Here is a 21,024-nt window from a genome sequence, read left to right as displayed (position 1 = left end):
TTATAAGCATGTTACTTTTTTTTTTTTTTAAACTTCCAAGTTTATTTAACACTTGAATGTAAAACCTTTGATGATTGAGGCAGAGAACTGTCAGTTGGGAAGATACCCAATAAAATAAAGGGCTGATACTAGTTTTTTATTGTTATGCATTTGGGTCTTGGAAAATAATAGAGAAAACATTAACAATTTATTCCCAACTGTTTTTTAAAAAAGTAAAATTTTTTAATACAACATACAGCTAAGTCATCGGTTATCTCTCCCCTAAATTAACAGTGTTAATGATTTGTGTTCATTCAAAATATTTTTCTATGTGCATATATATTTTACTAGTGAGAGTCCTGATGTTTATTTTAGTTTAGTAAAATAAAAATATTCCAGGCAGTTTTCTATATGGAGAGATGTTTCTACATCATCAGTTTTAATTGCTGCATTGGGCTTGTAATTTTAGTTTTGTGTGTGCTCATGTGGTACTGGGTTCTATGCTCTACTACTAAGCTACCTCTCTAGCCCTTTATTATTTTTTATTTGAAACAGGTCTCACTAAGTTGCCCAGGCTGGACTCAAACTTATGATCCTCCTGCTTTAGCCTCAGGAATTTTAGTTTTTAGTACCAAAATAGTGTTCTGTTACTGCTGTTTTGTGGTACTGCCTGTATTTTGATAGATGGTGATGTGAGAGCTAGAGAGCTGACAGTAATTTTAATCTGCACTTTAGGCTTGCATCTGAATATCACTTTGCCTCTGAGGGATCCAGCTGTTCTGTTATAGTGTTTTAGTAACTTTAGATTTGGTTTAGAAATTTTTTCGGGTATGAGAATACTGGAGATTTGCCCCAGGGCACTTTACCACTGAGTATATCCCTAGCCCTTTTAAAAAAGTTTTTGAGACAGAGTCACTAAGTTACTTGAATTTGTGATCCTCCTGTCTCAACCTTCATTTTGTTGTTGTTTTTATTTGTTTGTACTAGGGATTGAACCCAGGGTTGCATCCCCAGCCCCTTTTTAAATTTTTAATTTATTTTTTTAATTTTGAGACAGGGACTCACTAAATTGCTAAGGGCCTTGCTAAGTTGCTGATGCTGTCAGTCACTAAGTTACTTGAATTTGTGATCCTCCTTCCCCAACCTCCAAAGTTGCTGTGATTGTAGGCTTTTGCCACCATGCCCCAATTGGCTTAAAAATTTGAGGACCTAGAGCTGGACTCCCAACAAAAAGGAGGGAGTGTCTACTATGCTTCCACAGCAAGTATGCCTAATTTTTTTACAGGTTGAAAATTCTTAAAATTCTATACAAATGAGTATCAGATGACGACAATTTTATGATATTTGTGTCTTTAAAACTTTAAAGTTATGTTTTAGCCAGTGCCCATTTACAGTATAGATGCAGGCATAAGAAAGGTAAAGGCACTGTTTTCCTTGAGGAACGTTTTGTATCATTTTATATGATTATCAGTATTCATTCTTTTTGGTAATAATCTGTTTAGAAAGCTGAGCATGGTGGCACACACCTGTAATCCCAGTGACATGGGAGGCTGTGGCAGGAGGATTCAAAGTTTGAGGCCAGCTTCAGCAGTTTAGCAAGGCCCTAAGCAACTTAGTGAGACCGTGTATGTGTGTGTGTGTGTGTGTGTGTGTATATATGTGTGTGTGTGTATATATATATATATATATATATATATATATATATGTTTAGTAAATATGTAGTTGTGCATGACTTTATGTGGCATGACCTTTGGAAGAAAATCTTGAAGTAGTACTTGGGGATTAGAAACCAGTAGGGTTTAGCCAGGCAGAGTGGCACATGCTTGTAATCCCAGCAGCTCAAGAAGCTGAGACAGGAGATTCACAAGTTCAAAGCCAGCCTCAGCAAAAGCAAGACACTAAGCAGCTCAGTGAGACTGTCTCTAAATAAAATACAAAATAGGGCTGAGGATGGGGCTCAGTGGTCAAGGGTCCCTGAGTTCGATCCTTAGTACCAAGAAAAAAAAGAAAAAAAGAAAGCTGTAGAGTTTATTAGAGACACTATAGGAGTTGAAGCCATAGTTTGTGTTACGCTAGTTGTGTAAAAAAAATTGAGTCTGAGCTCTAGAAAAGTGATACTGATGTTGAGAGGCAATTGTAGGGGCTGGTGTGTAGCTCAGTGATGGAGCACCTGCTTAGCATGAACAAAGCCCTTGGTTGAATAGGGTGGGGGAGGAAACAAGGAAGGAGAGACCACGTAATATACTGAGGGCATCTTATTCATCTTTGTTTCTTGCAGCTGTTTGCATGTAGAAAGACTCAATTATTCTTTTGATTAAACGGGCTCTATTATAGACATATGTGTGGGGGGGTACAGGTTCTATCCTTCACGAGTGAAATGTAGGTCAGGAATTGAGAGTTGACGGATTGGGGATGGGGCATTTTCTTTATCTTTTTTTTTTTTTTTCCCCATGCAGTTTTAGGGATCCAAGTCAGGATCTTACGTGCTCTACGTTGAGATTATAATCCTAGCTTTTTATTTTTTCCCCCCAGTGCTGGAGATGAAACCCAGAGCCTCCTGCATACTAGGCAATCACTCTACCACCATACTATATCCCAAGCCCTTTTATATTTAAGACAAAGTAGCCAAGACTTGAATTTGTAACCCTCCTGCCCCAGCCTCCCAAGATGCTGGAATTATAGGCGTGTGCCACCATGTCCAGCATCCCCATCTGTTTTTAAAAATCAGTTGTATTAAAAAATAATTCACAGCTGGAGTGAGGTAGTGCACACCTGTAATCCCAGAGACTGAGACAGGAGGATTGCAAGTTCAAAGCCAGACAGCCTCATCAATGGTGAGGCACTAAGCAACTCAGTGAGACCCTGTCTCTAAATAAAATGCAACACAGGGCTGGGGATGTGGCTAAATGGTTGAGTGCATCTGAGTTCAATCCACAGTATCAAAATATATATGTGTGTGTGTGTCACATGAGCTGGGATGTAGCTTTCATAGGCCTCAGGTTAAATCCCCAGCAGTGCCAAAAAAAAAAAAAAAAAAAAAAAGATAATTTACATATCATAGAATTTACCAATTTAAATTATACAAATCAGTAGTTTTTAGTATAATCACCTTTTTCAATTTTAAACATTTTTATTACTTTAAAAAGAAAGTGTCCATTAGCTGTCAGTCCCTAGTTATCCAACACTCCCAGCTGTAAGCAACCATCAATCTATTTTGTCTTTATAAATTATATATCCTTTTTTGTGTGTGCATGTGGTGCTGGACATCAAACCTAGGGCCTCCTTCATGCTAAGGAAGCCCTGTACCACTGAACTAAATACCTAGCCCTACCTTTTTCCATTCTTGACGTTTTATATAAATGGGATTCTATAACATGTGGTTCTTTATGTTTATTTCAATTATCATAGTGTTTTCAAAGTTTATTTGTGTTCTAAACTGAATTAATACTGCAACCCCACCCCCAACCCCAGTACTGGGGGAATGGAGTGCTTTACCATTGAGTTAAACTCCCCCACCCTTATCTATCTATCTATCTATTTATTTTTGGTACCAGGTATTGAACTTGGGCACTCAACCATTGAGCTATTGAGCCATATCTCCAGCCCTGTTTTGTATTTTATTTAGAGACAGGGTCTCACTGATTTGCTTAGCTCCTCACCGTTGCTGAGGCTAGTTTTGAACTCCTGATCCTCCTGCCTCAGCTTCCTGAACTACTCGGATTACAAGCGCATGGCAACACACCCAGTTTGAGATTGTTTTGAGGCAGGGTCTGTCTTTCTGAATTGCTGAGGTTGGCCTTAAATTTGAGCTCCTACAGCTTCTGCCTCTGATATAGCTGGGATTATAGGCATGTACCAACACACCCTTGTGGGCATGCGCTTTTCATTTGTTTTGTTTTGTGGTAATGGGGATTGAACCCAGGGTCACTCTAGCACTGCGTATATCCCCAGCCATTTTAAAAAATTTATTTATTTTTGAATAGGCTGTTGCCTACAGAGGCCTAAAACTTGTCATCCTCCTGCCTTAGCCTCCCAAGTGGGAGGCTACAGAAATGAGCCCATAATTATGCCTGGCTGACAAACTTGAGCTTCACGGTATCCTCTCCTGCAATTATTCTTCCAATCTGTATGTAGTCTGACATCCAAAAATTAGATTGGGTATGTTGTTGGGGAAAGGAAGCTGAACCAAGTTAAATTTAGGCACTTCCTGCTTATTTTGACATCAAATAATAATTCCATTTTATCTCTACTAATTCTCCTTATCCCGACATAAATGACCTAATATCTGAAGTACCCCCAGAAATATCCAGGTGGTAGATTAAAAGGGGAAAATCTTAACTCTAAAAGGGATAAATTTATCACAGCACGTTGAAAGTCTTTCACATGGAGAATCTCATTTGATTCTTTTTTTATAATTAATTTATTTATTCTAATTAGTTCATTTGATTCTTGCTGTACTTCTTTACACAAGTTTGTGTGCTAATTTTTTGTATTCAAAATACATATCTTTTTTATCAGCCCTCCTGCATTACCTAAATTTCATGGACTGGCAATCTGATTTCTTTATAATTTCTAGTGTTTGAATTAGTAATGTAGCTTTATGTCATTTTGCCTCTGGGGAGGGTTCCTTAACACTTATATTCTCCTTCCTTTAGTTTAGGGTTAGGAAAAGCATCAAGAATCAAAGTGTGGCTGGGGTTGTGACTCAGTGGTACAGCGCTTGCCTGGCATGTGTGAGACACTGGGTTTGATTCTCAGCACCACATATAAATAAATAAAAAGAAAGAAAGAATCCAAGTATCTTATTTGGTGAACCAATTTCTGCCTCGGTCAAGTCAAAGTGGATTTTGGTGGGGTGGTGCTGGGGATTGAGCCCAGGGCCTTGTACATGCGAGGCACGTACTCTACCAATTGAGCTATATCCCCATTCAAAGTGAATTTTGTTGTAAAAACTGCATATTGTTGCTGAACTAAAATTTATGGGCTGGGAAATTCTGAATATGTTTGTATATGTGTGTGTGTTGACTCTTTTTGTAATATAGTATAATATAGTATTGTGAATTGCTTAGGTATACATATTTCAGCAAATTACCTGTTTCTAGCATCCAAAGCAAAAAATGATAAAAGCCAAAAAGGATCTAGGTGTGGTGGCACACACTTGTGAGCTCAGCTACTACAGAGACTAAGGCAGGAGGATGGCAAGTTTGAGGCCAGCCTTGGCAGTTTAGCAAGACTTTTTCTCAAAAGTAAAAATAGCTGGCGGTATAGCTCAGTGGTAGAGCACTTGCCCAGGGACTGGGTTAGGAGTATCTTGTGCTAGCCTACTAAATACAGCTCAAGTATGTAACAAACAGTAAAGGAAAATAGTTCCATTTTCCTTGTATCCTCTTTCAAAGAAAAGAGTTTTATCAGAGTCCTTCAGAATACCTACAACATAAAAAAAAGAGTACCTACAATGTATCATACTTCTATTCTGACAGTGGGAATATATCAATGAACAAAATGGGTGAGATTCATGCCCTGAAAACAAATATAAAACCATACTGTCTTTCTTTTTTAGAGGCAAGCTCTCTACCATTGAGCAACATTCTTAGTTCTTTTGTAGTTGTTTGAGGCTGGATGTCACTAAGTTTCCCAAGCTGACTTCAACCTCGAGATTTTCATATTTCAGCCTCTTGGGTAACTGGGATTACAGGCAGTGCCACCATGATTGGCAAAAAAAAGAAAAAAGAAAAAAATTTATTTTGTAAATTGTATCAACATTATTCTTAGATGCATAAACATGTCTTATTTTCAGGTACACTTGTGGGCCCTTCAGATTTAAATTTATAATTATTGAGAAGTCAGTATTTGAATTAGGATTAGACAGGTGCCTATTAAAAGTTAAGGTATGTATTTTTCCACAAATTTGGTGTCAGATAATGCTGGCATTTGAAGTAGAATTTATTTTTCTTATTTTAGCCAATATGAACTGAGTCAGCTTCTACCCTATCAAGGTTTTAAACTTGTGTCCTTTCCTTTGATTTATGTCAGGGTGAACTGTTTGATGTAAAAGACTTCACTCCATAATCTACATCTGCCCTAATGCTGTCATCCGGAGTAGAGACTCAGCCAGTTCCACTTGATTCCTCCATGTCTGCCGTGGTACAGGAATTATACTCTGAACTCCCAGTAAGTGTCTCCAAAGAGCTTCATGCACACCCTGAGCCAAGTGTGAATCCACATGTAAAGCTTGGAGCTTCTAGCTCTTTTATAAGTTAGAGTAGAATATTGCCCTTGAAGCTTCACAGGACTCATGCAGAAAGTTATCAAGAAACCTGTAAGACCTTGGATCATGGGGGTGAGCTTGGGTGGTGTGGTTTGGTAGACCCCAAAACAGGAGATTCTATGGCTTCTGGGATCTTGCATAGGGAAGAGAAAGCCAAGAGTATGGAGCTAAAGGTCTTCAGAGATCAAGGGAACCAAGTGGAAATTATGAGAGAGACCTGTGAGGGAGCAAAGGAAGACCTATACAAACATTCCACATCTGCTGAAGAAAATATCAGCACAAGTCAGGTAAGAAATGACATCTTGATCAGATGAGTTGACTATGAATGACAGCTTTGCAGAATACCATTTCTCAGATTATGACTTATCCTTGAAACATTTCTAAAATATTAATTGATATTAACTTTCTTGTGATGATATTGAAAAAACATTTTTGTCACATGAGACACTTAGTCAAAAAAGAGTGACTCTTGTGTAAAGCAACCATTGTATACTGTATATCACAGCCATTGTATATGGAATGTTGAGTCCCTGAAAATCCTGTGATATTTCTGCATCTGATGTTAAAAAATGAAGTATAGCTACTGGACACAGTTGCACACACTTGTAATCTCAGCTACTTGGAGGAGGATCAAAAGATTGGGGCCAGCCTGGGCAACTTAGTAAGACCCTGTCTCAAAATTTAAAGGGGCAGGGGGAGTGGGTTGGGGATATAGGTCACTGGTTGAGCACTTTGGGTTCAATCGCTGGTTCTTTCATGGGGAGGGCATTGGAAAGACAATTCTTCATTTAATACATAATGAAAAGTTGACTCATTACTTGATAGGAATGGTCATATGTGGGAGACCAACCTTACACGTAACTGAGTCACACTCCTCTGCTGGGTGCTGAGGCGCTCAGTCACAGAAATGTGGCAGAGCTTTCCCCACCCTTCTTGGGTTCGAGGGTGGGTGTCTCATGCATGGGTGTGTCTTGCTACAGCCCCTGCTCACCTGTTCCTTTGTGATATAACCCCTTGCCCTGTTTAGGATAGAATCTTCCATGGAAGTGCCTTGTATGTGTCCCCTTCTCTTACTGTGCCCTTGGGTGTGGCCTACCCAGGTGTCAGTCAACTGCCAACAGTGGACAGTGGACATCATGAAGATAGACTCAGCCCCTGAAACCTGACCCCTTGCCTCATTTGAATAGCTTCTACTCGGTAAAAGGGCTCAGCGCATGCTCTTGCTCGCTTTCTTCCTGCGGACCCTTAAGGTCAGAGGAGCCGTCACAGCAACCCCAAAGAAAAAGGTATTTGTGTCACTTGTGTGGTTATTTTGTGCAGACCAGTCAGCCCAGTTCAACTGGAGTAAACCCTGAGCCTTTTAGACTCGAGAACAGAAACCTGGCAGTCATACTGACTGATCAGCATGTCTTCTCCCTGTAGGAAGCCTACATGGGAAATCAAATTTCTGTGAGCTTGAAATTTGAATAGAATGTTTAGTTAAATGAGATGATGGTTAGTGAGCTGTGGAATGTGATGGACTGAGATTCCTCAAGAAATATACATGCCACGTGCACTAGAAAACTTTTTTTTGCCGCCCCCCCCACCCCAGTACTGGGACTGAACTCAAGGGTGCCCTACCTCTGAGCTACATTGCCAGCCCTTTTTAATTTTTGAGACAGTGCCTTGCTAAGTTTCTAAGGTTGGCCTAAATTTGGGATCATCCCATGTCATCCTTCAGAGTAGCTGGGATTACAGATGTGCCACCATATCCCACCTAGAAAACTTATCTCACCTATGGATGGTGTGATAAACCAGGAGTCAGCAAACTTTCTCATTTTTTTTTTTTTTTTTTAGTTGGCAGTGCTGGAAATTGGGCCCAATTCCACACTAAGCAAGTACTGTACCACTCAGCTATATCCCCAATCCCAGCAAACTAATCACCTGTTGTAACATTAAAGCAGGTCTAGACACTGTGCAAATGAATGAGTATGGCTGTATTCCAATGAAACTTTTTGATTTCTGTATTTTACTGAATAATTGTCAAAGATTTATGCCAAATTTTATTGTAAGAAAGTTGGGTGCAATCATTATGTGAAGCTTTTTTGTCATTGTTGAACAGTGTACTTAAAAATCATTTATTACTAAACTGTCATTGGTGCAAAACTAGTATGCATAGAATAGTTGTGAATATATGTTAAAGTGGTGGCAACAATTATATGGTAAAATATGTTTTTTGTTTGTGCCATCACACCCAACAACAACCTCCTCCTCCTCCTCCTCCTCCTCCTCCCCCCCCCCTCCTCTTCTTCTTTTAGCTATAGATGGATACAATACCTTTATTTCTTTATTGCTTGTTTATTTATTTATTTATATGGTGCTAAGGATCAAACCCAGTGTCTCACATGCCCTAGATAAGCAGTCTACCACTGAGCCACAACCCCAGCCCAGCCAAACCCAACTTCTAATAAAATTATAAACATAAGTGCAGACCTGAGGGCTCTAGTTTGCTGACCCCTGCTATAAAACCATTACTAAATTAAGTCTAGCATCCTTGGCTAGACTCTATTTCCCAACTGATAAATGCATTATTTCTTTGCACAGGTTATAGAGAAATTAATTATTGTTAGGTAGAGTTTATACATTGGCTGTAATTAGTCACGAATGAAGTATTATATATTATTTCTTGATGTGATGGTCTGAGTTTAACAAAAAAATGTGTTTTTTTTTGTTTGTTTTTATGAATTACTAAGAATTGAACCCAGAGGTATTCTACCTCTTAGCTACATTCCCAGCCCTTTATTTTTTAATGAGTTTGTATATATATACATTTTTTTTAAGTTGTAGGTGGACACAATACTTTTATTTTATTTTTATGTGGTGCTGAGGATCAAACCCAGTGCCTCATGTGTTCCAGGCAAGTACTCCCATCACTCAACTCCAGCCCCAGCCCCCCAGCCCTTTATTAAGTTGCCCAAGATGACTTCAAACTTGACTTAGCCTCCCAAGTCACTTTGTTCCACCACATCTGAAAGTAAGTGTTTCTTAATGTAATATTTGATAAAGAGCAAAAATATGTGCAATTAAATTATGACATACGGTGAACTCAAAACATGCATGCTTGTATGTGTATATGTCTATGTGAAATATATACACATAAAGTGAGCACAGTGGCTTGTGACTGAAATTCCAGCTACATAATTAGGAAGCTAAGGCAGGAGGATCTCAAGTTTGAGTCCTTCCTGGGCAATTTACAAAGACCTTGTCTCAGAATAAAAAATGTAAAATTAGGGTTGAGGATGTAGCTCAGTAGTTTTGTGTGTCCATCTAGCATGTGGTAGGGCCTCAGTTCAGTCCCCAGTATTGCAAAATGCATATACATGTTTATATATATATATCACCCAAACCTAAGAACTAGATTACTATCTCGCTATTCTTTTTTAGTTTTCGGTGGACACAACATCTTTATTTTATTTGTATGTGGTGCTGAGGATCGAACCCAGCGCCCCACGCATGCCAGGCAAGCGCGTTACCACTTAAGCCACATCCCCAACTCTCTATTCTTTTTTCAAATCATTCCCTTTCTCCTAACTCTATCAAAGGTAAATATTTTTTTAATATTTATTTTTTAGTTATAGGAGGACATAATATCTTTATTTTATTTTTATGTGGCTGAGGATCAAACCCAGTGCCTCACACATGGTAGATAAGTGCTCTGTCTCTGAGCCACAACCCCATCCCAACTATTTTGAATTATATAAAGCAAAATGAAATTTAATAGCTATAAATGTAAGATTTTCAACTTAGTTTCTAAAAGTGGGCTTCATACGTGAAAATATTTATGTGGGAAATAGAAAACCTACAGTTTTAGCAGTTCAATTAGAATTGACTTCTTGGGGGCAGAGGGCTTAGCCCAGTTGTAGAGTGCCCTGGATTAAAGCCCTAGCACCAAAAAAAAAAAAAAAGAAGAAGAAGAAAAATAAAGGAAATAGATTAACTTTGTGATCATTAACATAAATGTACTATCTGAACTGAGAAGCTAGTGGTTTTGCTATGTTTTGCTGGTTAGACCACAACTGGAGCGTCATTCTCTACTCTTAGAGTCGTGTATGAAAGATAAATAGGAAACCAGAAACTTTGGGGATAAGAATTCACACTTAAGGCATGTGGTGACACGTGCCTTGTAATCCCAGTGGCTCAGTAGGCTGAGGCAGGAAGATCTCAAGTTAGAGATCAGCCTCATCAATTTAGTAAGGCCCTAAGTCTCACTTGGTGAGACCCTAACTCAAAATATACAAAGGGCTAGGAATGTAACTCAGTGTTCAATGAGAAAACTTGAGCTGGGGGTAGTTGCTCATGCCTGTTTTCCCAATAACTTGGGAGGCTGAGGCAGAAGAATGGCAAGTTCAAAGCCAGCTTCTGCAATTTAGGGAGACCTCATCTCAAAGAAAAAAAATAAAGGACCAGGCTCGGGCTGTAACTCAGTGATAGAGTGCTTGCCTAGCATGTGTCAGGCACTGGGTTCAATCCTCACTACTACATAAAAATAAACAAATAAAATAAAGGCATTCCGTCCATCTACAAATACAAAAAATAAATAAATAAAGGATCAAAAATTCTGCCCATCTACGACCACGATAAATAAATAAATAAATAAATAAATAAATAAATAAATAACCAAAAATGTAGTTCACAGGTGGAGCACAATCCCCAGTACCACAATAAATAAATAAATAAACAAACAAACAAATAAATAAATAAATAAATAAAAGGGATAATCCTTCCACTTTTTATGTTTATAGTCAGGATTAAAGATGAGGAAGGCTCCTTATCTTGTGGCTAGAATTTGATTGGCATTCAATCACATTCCACATTCAGGCTGGATTGCTGGGTATCTGACTTATGAAAGTAAATAGTCAAGAGAATTGGGAGAAGCTTTCAAGAATTTGAAGGGTTGTTCAACTTACATGGACCTATCGGACACAGTTTAACTCAGTGGATGACATGGGGCAATAGTAGCTCCTAATCATGCTCAAGTTACAGGTCCTTTCATAAAACTAAACACTGCAGACCTCAGAAAAGCAGATGTACCATTTGCATACTACTTCAGAAGGTTTGCAAATCCAGAAGTATTTGACCTCAAGATAAGAACTCTGGCTAGATTGGCAAAGAACCATTTAGTCAAAAGACAACTGAAAAATTAAGAGAACATATTTGCAGCCAAGCTTGGCGGCACATACCTGTAATCCCAGCGGTTTGGGAGGCTGAGGCAGGAGGACCCTGAATTCAAAGCCAGCCTCAGCAACTTAGTGAGGCCCTGTCTCTAAATAAAATGTAAAAAGGGGCTGGGGATGTGGCTCAGTGGTTAAGCATCCCTGTGTTCAATCCTAAATACAAAAAATAAAAACAAAACAGGGAACATATTTGCACCATGTATCACAGATAAATATATCTCTAATATATAGAGACTTCTTGACTTGAGGAATGAAGAAACAAAACCCAATTAAAAATGGGAATTTGGGGGGGCTGGGATTGTTGCTCAGTGGTGAGTGCTTGCCTAGCATGTGTGAGGCACTGAGTTCAATTCTCAGCACCATATATAAATAAGTAAAGGTCCATCAACAACTAATAAAATATTTTTTAAAAAAATGGGAAATTGGGGCTGGGGCTCAGTGGTAGAGCACTTGCCTAACATGTGAGGCCATCAGTTTGGTCCCCAGCACTGCTTTTAAAAAAAGAAAAGAAACAAAAATAGGGGAAAGATTCACTGTATACATGTGGTGCTTAAATAAATGAAGAGATGATCAGCCTCATAACTAGAGAAATGCAAAGATAACCAACCTAAGCTTCTATTTTTTATCTTACAAAGAAGTATGACAGCACATTTTGTTTAAGAAGGCTATAAGGAAATATTCTCATATCTTATTGGTGGGAATGAAAACTGATACACTCTTTCTGAAAAGGAATCTGGCAGTACTTAACAAAACTACGTATACCCCCAATCTCTTGACACACATTCTCTTTTCTAGTAATCTACCCTTGAAGGAACACCTTCAACATGAAATACACACGCACACGCACGTGCACATACACATACAAGGTTATCCTTTAGTTGATAATTGCAAGGAAATAACCTCAATGTTCATACGTAGGAGAAAGGCTGAATAAACTGGTTTGTGGTTTATCCTTACATGGAGTATTGTGCAGCTGTATTAAAGAGTGAAGAGGATCTCTGTGTACTAATTTGGAGTTACTTCAAGATATCAGAACTGCAAAAACTTCTAGGTTTTGCAGTTCTCTAGAACTCACAGGACTCAAAGGCATTTAGTCATAGTTAAGGTGTGCTTTTATTATTCTTGTTCAACCTAAAGGTACTTTTTTGCCAAGCTACATCCCAGCTCCCCTGCCTCTTTTTGTTTATATATACATACTTGTGTGTGTGTGAGTGTATTTAGTTGTAGATGAACAGACAATATCTTTATTTAAACTATTTTTATGTGGTGCTGAGGACCAAACCCAGTGCCTCCTGTGTGCTAGGCAAGCACTATACCACTGAGCTACAATGCCAGCCCCTCAACCCTTTTTACTTTTTGAGACAGAATCTTGCTAAATTTCCCAGACTAGTCTCAAACTTGTGATCTTCCTGCCTCTGACTCTTGAATAGCTAAGGTTTAGTGCAATGAAAGGATATAAAGAAATCAGCAAAGGGAGAAGGGGCATGGAAGGAAGTCCAGAAGAAATCAAGTGCAAGCTTCCAGGAGCCTTCTTCTAGTGGAGTCACACACACTTAAAGTCCTCCAGGAACAAATTGTGTCAAAACATGTAAAATGTTTGCCTTGGAAGTTTAATGCCCAGGGTATTAAACCTGGGGGCCTGGTAATGTGGGCATCATCTGCCTGGCACATGTAAAATTTCAGATATCCAGAAGGAAGACAGGTATTTAGCAAAAATTAATTATTGTACAGGTACAATTGAGCTACTCTTATTTATGTATTTATATATGTCTTTATTGTGGTACTGAGGATTTGACCTGGGGCACTCTACTGCTGAGTTACATCCCCAGCCCTTTTTATTTTTTGAGACAGATTCTCACTAAATTTCCAAAGCTGGCCTTGAATTTTCAATCCTCCTGCCTCAGCCTTCCAAATTGTTGGAATTACAAGCATGCACCACCATACCCAGCTGATCCACTCCTTTCATTTAGGGAATAGTGAGCTGAAATCTAGTTCTCAGATGTTAGCCAAGGCATATCCTTTCTAAGGAAACATTTGGCCTGAAACATTTGCTTTTTTCTGGGAACTAGTATGTACTGTTGAAAGAAAAATGCAAAATGAAATGAGTAGTATCCTCCTTTTTGTGCAAGGAAGAAGATGAGCCAGGTATGGTGGTATAGGCCTATAATCCCAGCTACTCAGGAGGGTGAGGCAGGAGGATCAATAGTTCAAGGCCACTCTGTTTCAAAGTTTTTTAAAAAAAGGACTATGATGTAGTTCAATGGTAGAATAACTATCCCTGGGCTCAATCCCTAGTACCCAAAGGAGGGAGGGGAAATAAGCACACATAGGTATCTGCTCATTGGTATATAATACAAATACATCTATATAGAAAGGATAAACCAGAAATTAATATTATGTTTTCTTCTTTTTTTAATGCAGTATCATGGATTGAATCCAAGGACACTTTTCCCTGAGCTGTAGCCCCAGCTCTTTTTATTTTTTTATTCTGAGACAGGGTTTCACTAAGTTGCCAGGTCTGGCCTTGAACTTGCTGTCCTTCTTCTGAGTTGCTGGGCGTTTCTGCCAACTTTTTTTTTTTTTTTTTTTTTACAGAGCTATATTTTTAAACATGTATTTATTTATTTATTTTTAGTTGTAGTTGGACACAATACCTTTATTTCACTTACTTATTTTTATGTGGTGCTGAAGATTGAATCCAGGGTCTCACATGTGCGAGGCGAGTGCTCTACTGCTGAGCCACATCCCCAGTCCCCTACCAACTTTTTTTTTTTTTTTTTAGGTTTGCTTATAAGGAGTGAGTGGGAGCAGGGTGGAAAAAATGGGGCAATGAGAATGTAATAGAAGGAGTGGAAGAAAGGGACACTTCTGTAAGGACACTTTTGTATAGTTGTGACTTCATACTTGAAAATTAAGTAACTAGACAACTACAATGTGAAGAGACAACTCAAAATCAGATACAAACTGTAAGAAATAAATCCAACCAGGGCTGGGGATGTGGCTCAAGCGGTAGCGCGCTCGCCTGGCATGCGTGCGGCCCAGGTTCGATCCTCAGCACCACATACCAACAAAGATGTTGTGTCCGCTGAGAACTAGAAAATAAATATTAAAAAAATTCTCTCTCTCTCTCTCTCTCTCTCTCTCTCTCTCCTCTCTCACTCTCTCTTTTAAAAAAAAAAAGAACCAGCTATTAAAAAAAAAAAAAAGAAAGAAAGAAATCCAACCATATTACAAACAAATAACAAAGCCATACTGGGAAAGGGAACATAACCCAAATAACTATGGAAAACAGTATTACAAAGCCCAGTGTAGGATAGCTATAGACCCCTGTAGTGTTGAGTTTGAATTGAAGTTATCGGTAAGAACTTAGGGTTAGTTATTAATATGTAAAGAGAATTACAGAAATATGTGGTTGCTTAAGATAGGGCCTAGAAGCAGTGATGCCTCATTACAGTGAACACACTTTTATAGGTCTTGGATTGAAGGTGGGGGATGCTACTGGGGATTGAAGTTCCCAGGGGAACTTAGCCACTGAACCACATCTCCAGCCCTCAGTTCATAAAAATCATAATTAAAGGGAGAAAGATCTTAGAGAATTCCAGTTAATAAATAGAAGGAATGATGGCAATAGAAAATCACCATATGGGCTAGGGTTCTGGCTCAGTGGTAGAGTGCTTGCCTAGCACATGCAAGGCCCTGGTTTGATCCTCAGCACCACATAAAAATAAATAAGTAAAATAAAGATATTATGTCCAACTACAATTGAAAAATAAATATTAAAAAGAAAATGAAAATCACCATATGATAACCATCACAGTAGTAAAATTACCTCAAGCAAAAAAATCACCAATGAATGTTAAAACTAATGGCTAAGGCTGGAGTTGTGGCTCAGTGGTAGTGCTCTTACCTAGTGCATATGAGGCCCTGGGTTCAATCCTCAGCACCATATAAAAATAAACAAGTAAAATAAAGGTATTGAGTCCAACTACAACTAAAAAAATAAGTATTTTTTAAAAAACTATTGGCTAAAAGTTTGAGAAATAGAAATATTTATGTAGTTTCAAAGTATCTGCCCACAAGATACTTATTAACTACAAAGGAAGAAGTCAGTAACTTTATAGTAACCAGGGAAGCCCTTATCAGGATTGAATGATCAAAGTTTGTTTCCTCAGGAATGAGATATCCCGACACTATGTATCTCTCTCTTTTTTAATCTTTATTTTATTTATTTTTATGTGGTGCTGAGCTTCTAAACCCAGCCCTACGTGTATCTCTTTATAGGGCACAATGAAAAGAACCAGTATCACTTCTGTGGTGTTCCTGCCCCTAAAATTGCATATCTAGAATCTAATAATGAGGAAACATCAGATAAAACCAAATTGAGGGACATTGTCTTTAATTTTTTTGTTTTTTTATGGTGCTAGAGATTGAACACAGGACTTTGTGTATGCAAGACAAGCACTCTATCAACAGAGCTATATCCCCAGCCCGACATTGTCTTTAAAAAAAAAAAAAAGAAAATCTCAGTTTCAAGGAGACTAAGGAGATATGATGACTAAATCCATTGTAGTAGCCTAGATTGGATTGTTTTGTTTTTTAAATATTTTTTAGTTGTAGTTGAACACAATATCTTTTTGAAAAAATATTTATTTATTTTATTATTTTTAATTGATTTTAGTTTTTTAAATACACGACAGTGGAATGCGTTACAATTCTTATTACATATATAGAGCAGATTTTTTCATATCTTTATATAAAGTATGTTCACACCAATTCATGTCTTTATACATGTACTTTTTTTGCATTACAATTCTTATTACACATATATACCACAATTTTTCATATCTCTGTTTGTATATAAAGTACTTTGATACCCAATTCGAGTTTTCATACATGTACTTTGGATAATGATGTCCATCACATCTCTTTATTTTATTTATCTATGTGGTGCTGAGGATCAAACCTAGGGCCTCTTATGTGCGAGGCAAGCACTCTATTGCTGAGCCATAACCTCAGGCCCAGATTGGATCCTTTTAAGGGATCTTATCTCAAACTAAAAATAATAAAGGGCTGGAGGTCTATAACTCAGTAATAAGACATACCCTAGGTTCAATCTTCAACACCACACAAAAAAAAGAAGAAAAGAGCCAGGCAAGGTGGCATGCACCTCCACTCCTAGCTATTTGGAAGTATGAGATGGAATATCTGTTGAGCTTAGGAGTTCAAAACCAACCTGGGCAACATAGGAAGAACTTGTCTCAAGAAAAAAGAAAAGTAAAAGGACATCAAGGAGCCATCACACCTGGATGTACTGTTTTTATATGTTAACATTGGAGAAGCTGGGCGAAGACCACAGGGAATTTTTTTTTCTTTTTTTTTTTTTTGTGAGAGAGATAATTTTTTAATATTTATTTATTTATTTTTAATTTTTGGTGGACACAACATCTTTATTTTATTTTATATTTGAGGATCAAACCCAGCACCCTGCACATGCCAGGCCAGTGCGCTACCGCTTGAGCCACATCCCCAGCTTGAACAATATTTTTTGAACAATATCCGCAGCCCTGCAAAAACATTTTTTTGGTCCTGAGGATTGAACCCAGGGGTGCTGTACCACTGAGCCAATCCCCAGCCCTTTATTATTTTTAGTTTGAGATAAGATCTCATTTAGTTGCTTGGGGCCTTGCTAAATTGCTGTGGCTATAACTTGCAGTCCTCCTGCCTGAGTCTCCCAAGTTGCTGGGATTACAGGCATGCACCACAACACACAGCTCCAAAATTTTTGTATATCTAAAATTATTTAAAAGCTTGTAACAATGGAGAGGGAAGAATAGGAGTTCACTGTTTTAGACAGAGGGGAATGAAGGGAAGGGAAGGAGGATGGGAGTAGGAAAGACAATAGAATAAAAAAGAACCTTCCTGTGTTCATATATGAATACACAACCAGTGAAACTCTACAGCCTGTACAACTTCCAAGAATGGGTTTTTAATTAGAATAAGTTATATTAATTCCTTGTATGTATAATATGTCAAAATATACTCTGCATCATGTATACCTAAAAAGAATATTTTTTTAAAAGGTTCTACAATTTAAAAATATTTTAATAGTAAAATAAAAAAAGCTCGTTGCTAGAGGGAGACAGAATTTAATTTAATAAGAGAGGTACTTTTTTGGGGATGGGGTACTGGGGATTGAACCCAGGGGCGGTTAACCACTAAGCCACATCCCCAGCCCTTTTATAATATTTTATTTAGAGATAGGGTCTCACTGAATTCCTTAGGGCATTGCTAAGTTGCTGAAGCTGTCTTTGAATTCAGGATGCTTCTGCCTCAGCCTCCTGAGTTGCTGGGATTACAGGTCTTACACCACTGCACCTGGCAACTCATTTTGAGACAGGGTCTCACCAAGATCACTGAGCCACAACCCCAGCCCCAAGAGAGGTACTTTTTGACAGTTTGGCAAGACTAGAAAGGAATTGGGTTGCTTGGAAAGTTGTGATTGTGAAGAAGCTGAGTGACTCTATCAGGGATATAACAATGAAGATCCTGGTTTGGACAAGCAATTTCAGTGGTATTTTCTTTTTTTTTTCTTTTTTTTTTTTTTTTTTTTTTTTTTTTTTGATACCAGGGATTGAACTCAGGGGCACTTGACCACTGAGTCACATACCAAGCCCATTTTTTGTATTTTATTTAGAGACAGGGCCTCACTGAGTTGCTTAGCACCTTGCCATTGCTGAGGCTGGCTTTGAACTCGTGATTCTCCTGCCTCAGCCTCCAAGACACTGGGATTACAGGCATGTGCCACCACACCCGGCTTCAGTGTTATTGTCTATCTAAAGTTTCTGTGATGTTTCTACTAGAAAGATTTTAATTGTCTTAGCAACATTCCACAAGATTCTTTTCCTTCAGATATTTTTTTCATGAGCCCATCCACAGTCAGGCATTGGTTTAGTTTGAGGGACAAATACTCATAGATTACTATTTATTCCACCCTCCTCCCTCCCTCTATACTTAACATCAGTCAAGGCAGCAACTTCAAGGAAGTTCAACTCTAATACTTCCTCTGATTTTGAAAGATAGTCACCTTGGCTTTCAAGTTATTTATTGTACAAATTGAATGAATTTAACAAAGTCAAGTCTGTTTGGATTTTCCAATTCAGACTGAGGCAGGAGAATAGTGAGTTCAAGTCAGCCTGGGCAGCTTGGTGAGACCCTATCTCAAAATAAAAATTAAAAAGGGCTGGGACTAGCCTTGTACAGTGGTGCACGCCTAAAATTCCAGTGGCTCAGGAGGCTGAGATGGGAGAATTGTGAGTTCAGAGCCAGCCTCAGAAATGGTGAGGCATTAAGCAACTCAAAGAGACCCTGTCTCTAAATAAAATACAAAATAGGGCTGATAGGGGGCTCAGTGGTTGAGTGCCCCTGAGTTCAATTCCCGGTACTAAAATAGAAAAAAGGGGGGGGGCTGGGAATGTAGCTCAGTGGTATAACACTTGACTAGCATGTGTGAGAAGCCCTAGGTTTAATCCCCAGGACCGAAAAAGAAATGAAAAAAGTTCTTTACTGTGAGAAAGGTATAGAAACTTTAATAATTTTGTTCCTTGATCAGGAACATTCCCTTATTGGGGAGGAGAGAAGAAAGGGATAAAAAAAGTATCTGAGAACAGGTGCAGTGGAAGGGACAGCTGCAAAAACCAAATTGAATTGTGAAAGAATGTGTTCAGTTCTGAACTACATTCCTGTAGGAGAAACACCAAAAACTATGGTGCATACAAAGTTACTAGCCAGGGTGTGGGAAAGATTGGTCTTAGCCAGCCACTTGGAGGCAGGGACTGGAGGATATTAAGTTCAAGGACAGTTTCAGCAACTTAGCAGGGCTCTAAGCAACTTAGTGAGACCCAGTCTCAAAATAATAAATAAAAAGAACTGGGGATGGAGATCAGCCAAGTGGTAAAGTTTCCCTGTGTTCAATCTTCAGAACCCACCCCACCTCAAAAATGGTCTTACTGGGGGCTGGGGTTGTAACTCAGTGGTAGAGCACTTGCCTTGCATGTGTGATCCACTGGTTTTGATTCTCAGCACTGCATATAAATGAATAAAATAAAGGTCTATCAACAATTTTTTTTAAATGGTCTTATTAAACAAGTGTGCTCTAGTGATATATATAGAGATCACTATGTGATGACATCTTACACAGATGGTTTAGCATTAAAGATTCTTTATAACATGCTTGCGATTTTCATTTGCTTTTTTGTTAGTCGCTTAGAATGAGCTGTAAAGTGTTAAAATTTTTCTATATTTTGCTTTTCTTGTTGTTGTTTTCCTTCCCTATAATGGCAGATCTGCCTGGATTGAATATATTGTAAAAGCTTTGGTTTTAGGATACAATACTTGTGCTCAACACAGACACAAATAAGTGATGAATTGTATTTTGGCTATAACATAAGATGGCATAGTATACATTTTGAGGATAGGCGATTGTATTTGAAGGTATGTAGAAAGGGGGCATTAAGTAGGGAAACACAGTGGCTTTTGATTACTTAAAGTGTATTATGTTTTTGGAGAAACTTGGTTTTTAAGTTTTGTTTTGAGATGGGTTCTTGCTAAATTGCTCTTGTTAGCCTGGTACTCACAATCCTCCCACCTCAGCCTACTGAGTGGCTGGGATCACAGGCAGGATGCCACCATGCCTGCCTTTAGAGAAACCTGTTTTTTAATGGTGTGTTCATAATAGATTCAATCTTTGGCAATTTATGTGGATTTACTTAAATGAAAGGTAGTTACACTAAATGCCCACTAAGTTTACTGTGTACTTCTAACCCTGAGAGTCTTTGAACCTGTGAGAAATTTGCAATCGTGTTCAGGAATTTTGCTCTTTTCCTAAATAGAACTATTATTGAAAAGAGTTTAGTTTTCAGTAATTCAAAGGTGAAAAATCTGAATTTCATGGCTCAGTAGTAAAATTGGTGTTCATACGCTGTTCTCTGCATCTGTAGTGCACAGTTGTCTCTACAGTGATGATTTGCCATGTGACAAAAATATCCAAAGCACATTACTGAGACTTAAGATAGAGCTTTCCCTTGATTATTTCACAATTCTCTTATATAATTCATTGCAGGGGTGATGTCATTAACCCCTCACCCAGCTGCATGATTGATGACTTATTTAAAGTCACAGCTGTTTCTCCAAATTGAGATATGTGAGGAAAGTTCCTTTTAAAGCTATACAAGAATGACTTAAAGTTACTGTTTCACATTTTATTCCTTTTCTAGGTATGCGCATATACAAAACTGAAAGATCCATCTATAGATATAAACATTTTTTTTAACTTCAAAGTATGTTAGCTATGAAAGTAATTATGGCTATTTCCACAAATGTCAGGAAATAGGAAATATTCCTTTGGTCCTGTACTTGGGATAATTCAGTGTATAGACAATGCCTTCTGTAGATGGAGTCATCACTGTTCTTTCCTTGATCTGCATCTACTTCTAGTTAGTGAAGCAAAGATTTGGAGGTGCCAGAGGGGTCTAGGCTCTGAGCTCAAGGCTCAGAGATTCCTCAATT

The 21,024-nt window shown here is 38.3% G+C and overlaps 1 protein-coding gene across 1 annotated transcript in view; it reads left to right on the top strand.

Annotated features, from left to right (window-relative positions):
- The window catches only part of Prr14l (proline rich 14 like), a 59,578-nt gene that overhangs the window by 3,149 nt on the left and 35,405 nt on the right, over nt 1–21,024 (top strand). The window contains exon 3 of the mRNA XM_026408955.2: nt 6,013–6,150. Within this exon, the coding sequence (XP_026264740.2) occupies nt 6,064–6,150 (87 nt within the window). The 5' untranslated portion in view covers nt 6,013–6,063. The remainder of the gene's footprint in view (nt 1–6,012; nt 6,151–21,024) is intronic.

Source organism: Urocitellus parryii, chromosome 3, assembly GCF_045843805.1.
Source record: "Urocitellus parryii isolate mUroPar1 chromosome 3, mUroPar1.hap1, whole genome shotgun sequence".
NCBI classification, from domain to species: domain Eukaryota; kingdom Metazoa; phylum Chordata; class Mammalia; order Rodentia; family Sciuridae; genus Urocitellus; species Urocitellus parryii.
This window is presented reverse-complemented; position numbering and strand designations above follow the sequence as displayed.